This window comes from Aureococcus anophagefferens, assembly GCF_000186865.1.
Source record: "Aureococcus anophagefferens unplaced genomic scaffold AURANscaffold_215, whole genome shotgun sequence".
NCBI classification, from domain to species: domain Eukaryota; class Pelagophyceae; order Pelagomonadales; family Pelagomonadaceae; genus Aureococcus; species Aureococcus anophagefferens.
In genome coordinates, this window is record NW_008705754.1 from 7,417 (window position 1) to 8,245 (window position 829).

The following is an 829-nucleotide window of genomic DNA, read 5'->3' on the forward strand; positions in this document are numbered from 1 at the left end:
ACCACCCCCACCACCACCACCACTACCTCACCCCATTTACAGACCACTCATCTCAGATCAGCATGACAGTGGTTAAGGTTGTCTGGCATACCTCTTGACTTGAACTGAAAAGAAACGCCGAGCGCTCTCGCAACGATGGAGGCCAAGGAGGGCGAGGCCAAGGCCGACGCGTCGCTATTGTCCGAGGTCGCGCGCTACTTCAAGGACCAGGCCTTCATGTGCTCCAAGGACGAGGGCCTCGAGGTCGTCTTCGACGATTTTGTCGCGCAGCATTCGGGCGCCTTCGCCGACGACGCCCTCGCGCGGACCGAGGGCCACTCCTTCGAGTTCACGGAGCTCCACGAGGAATACCTCCGGCTCTTCGAGAAGGCGACGGAGCGCGTGCTCGAGGTCTGCGGCGGCACGCGGGAGCGGTTCGCGCGCGAGTGCCGCGACGCGTTCCGCCGCGGCGGCGTCCCCGACGACGAGCGGCGCGCCCCGCCGCGTCCCGGGGGGCGCGCCCGCGCGCGCGTCCCGGAGCCGCGCGCGCAGGTGGTTCCTGGACGCGGCCATGGCCGCGCTCGAGTACGAGGCGTTCTACGATACCATGGTCCGCGCGGGCGAGCGGCGGCGGAAGAAGTAAGCGCGGCGTACCAGCTTACTCCGGCGGCCAGGCGTAGCCGGGGTAGGTGGGGACGAAGGACCGGTAGGGGAAGAGGGACTGGTGGCCGTCGGACCAGCCCACGGCGAGCGCGTAGTTGCCCGTGCGCTTGAGCGTCATGGGCCGCAGGCCGGCCGGCGGCGGCGGCGGATTCCGCGACGCGCCCGTGTGCTCGTCGACGCACTTGGC

General features: G+C 69.2%; 1 protein-coding gene across 1 annotated transcript in view; it reads left to right on the plus strand.

Moving 5' to 3' along the window:
* Nucleotides 1–622, plus strand: part of AURANDRAFT_68564 (expressed protein) — a gene marked incomplete at both ends in the record, with an annotated part of 5,482 nt that extends 4,860 nt beyond the window's left edge. The window contains 2 exons of the mRNA XM_009044262.1: nucleotides 123–413; nucleotides 532–622. Coding sequence (XP_009042510.1) covers nucleotides 123–413; nucleotides 532–622 — 382 coding nt within the window. The remainder of the gene's footprint in view (nucleotides 1–122; nucleotides 414–531) is intronic.
* Nucleotides 623–829: the final 207 nt, after the last annotated feature.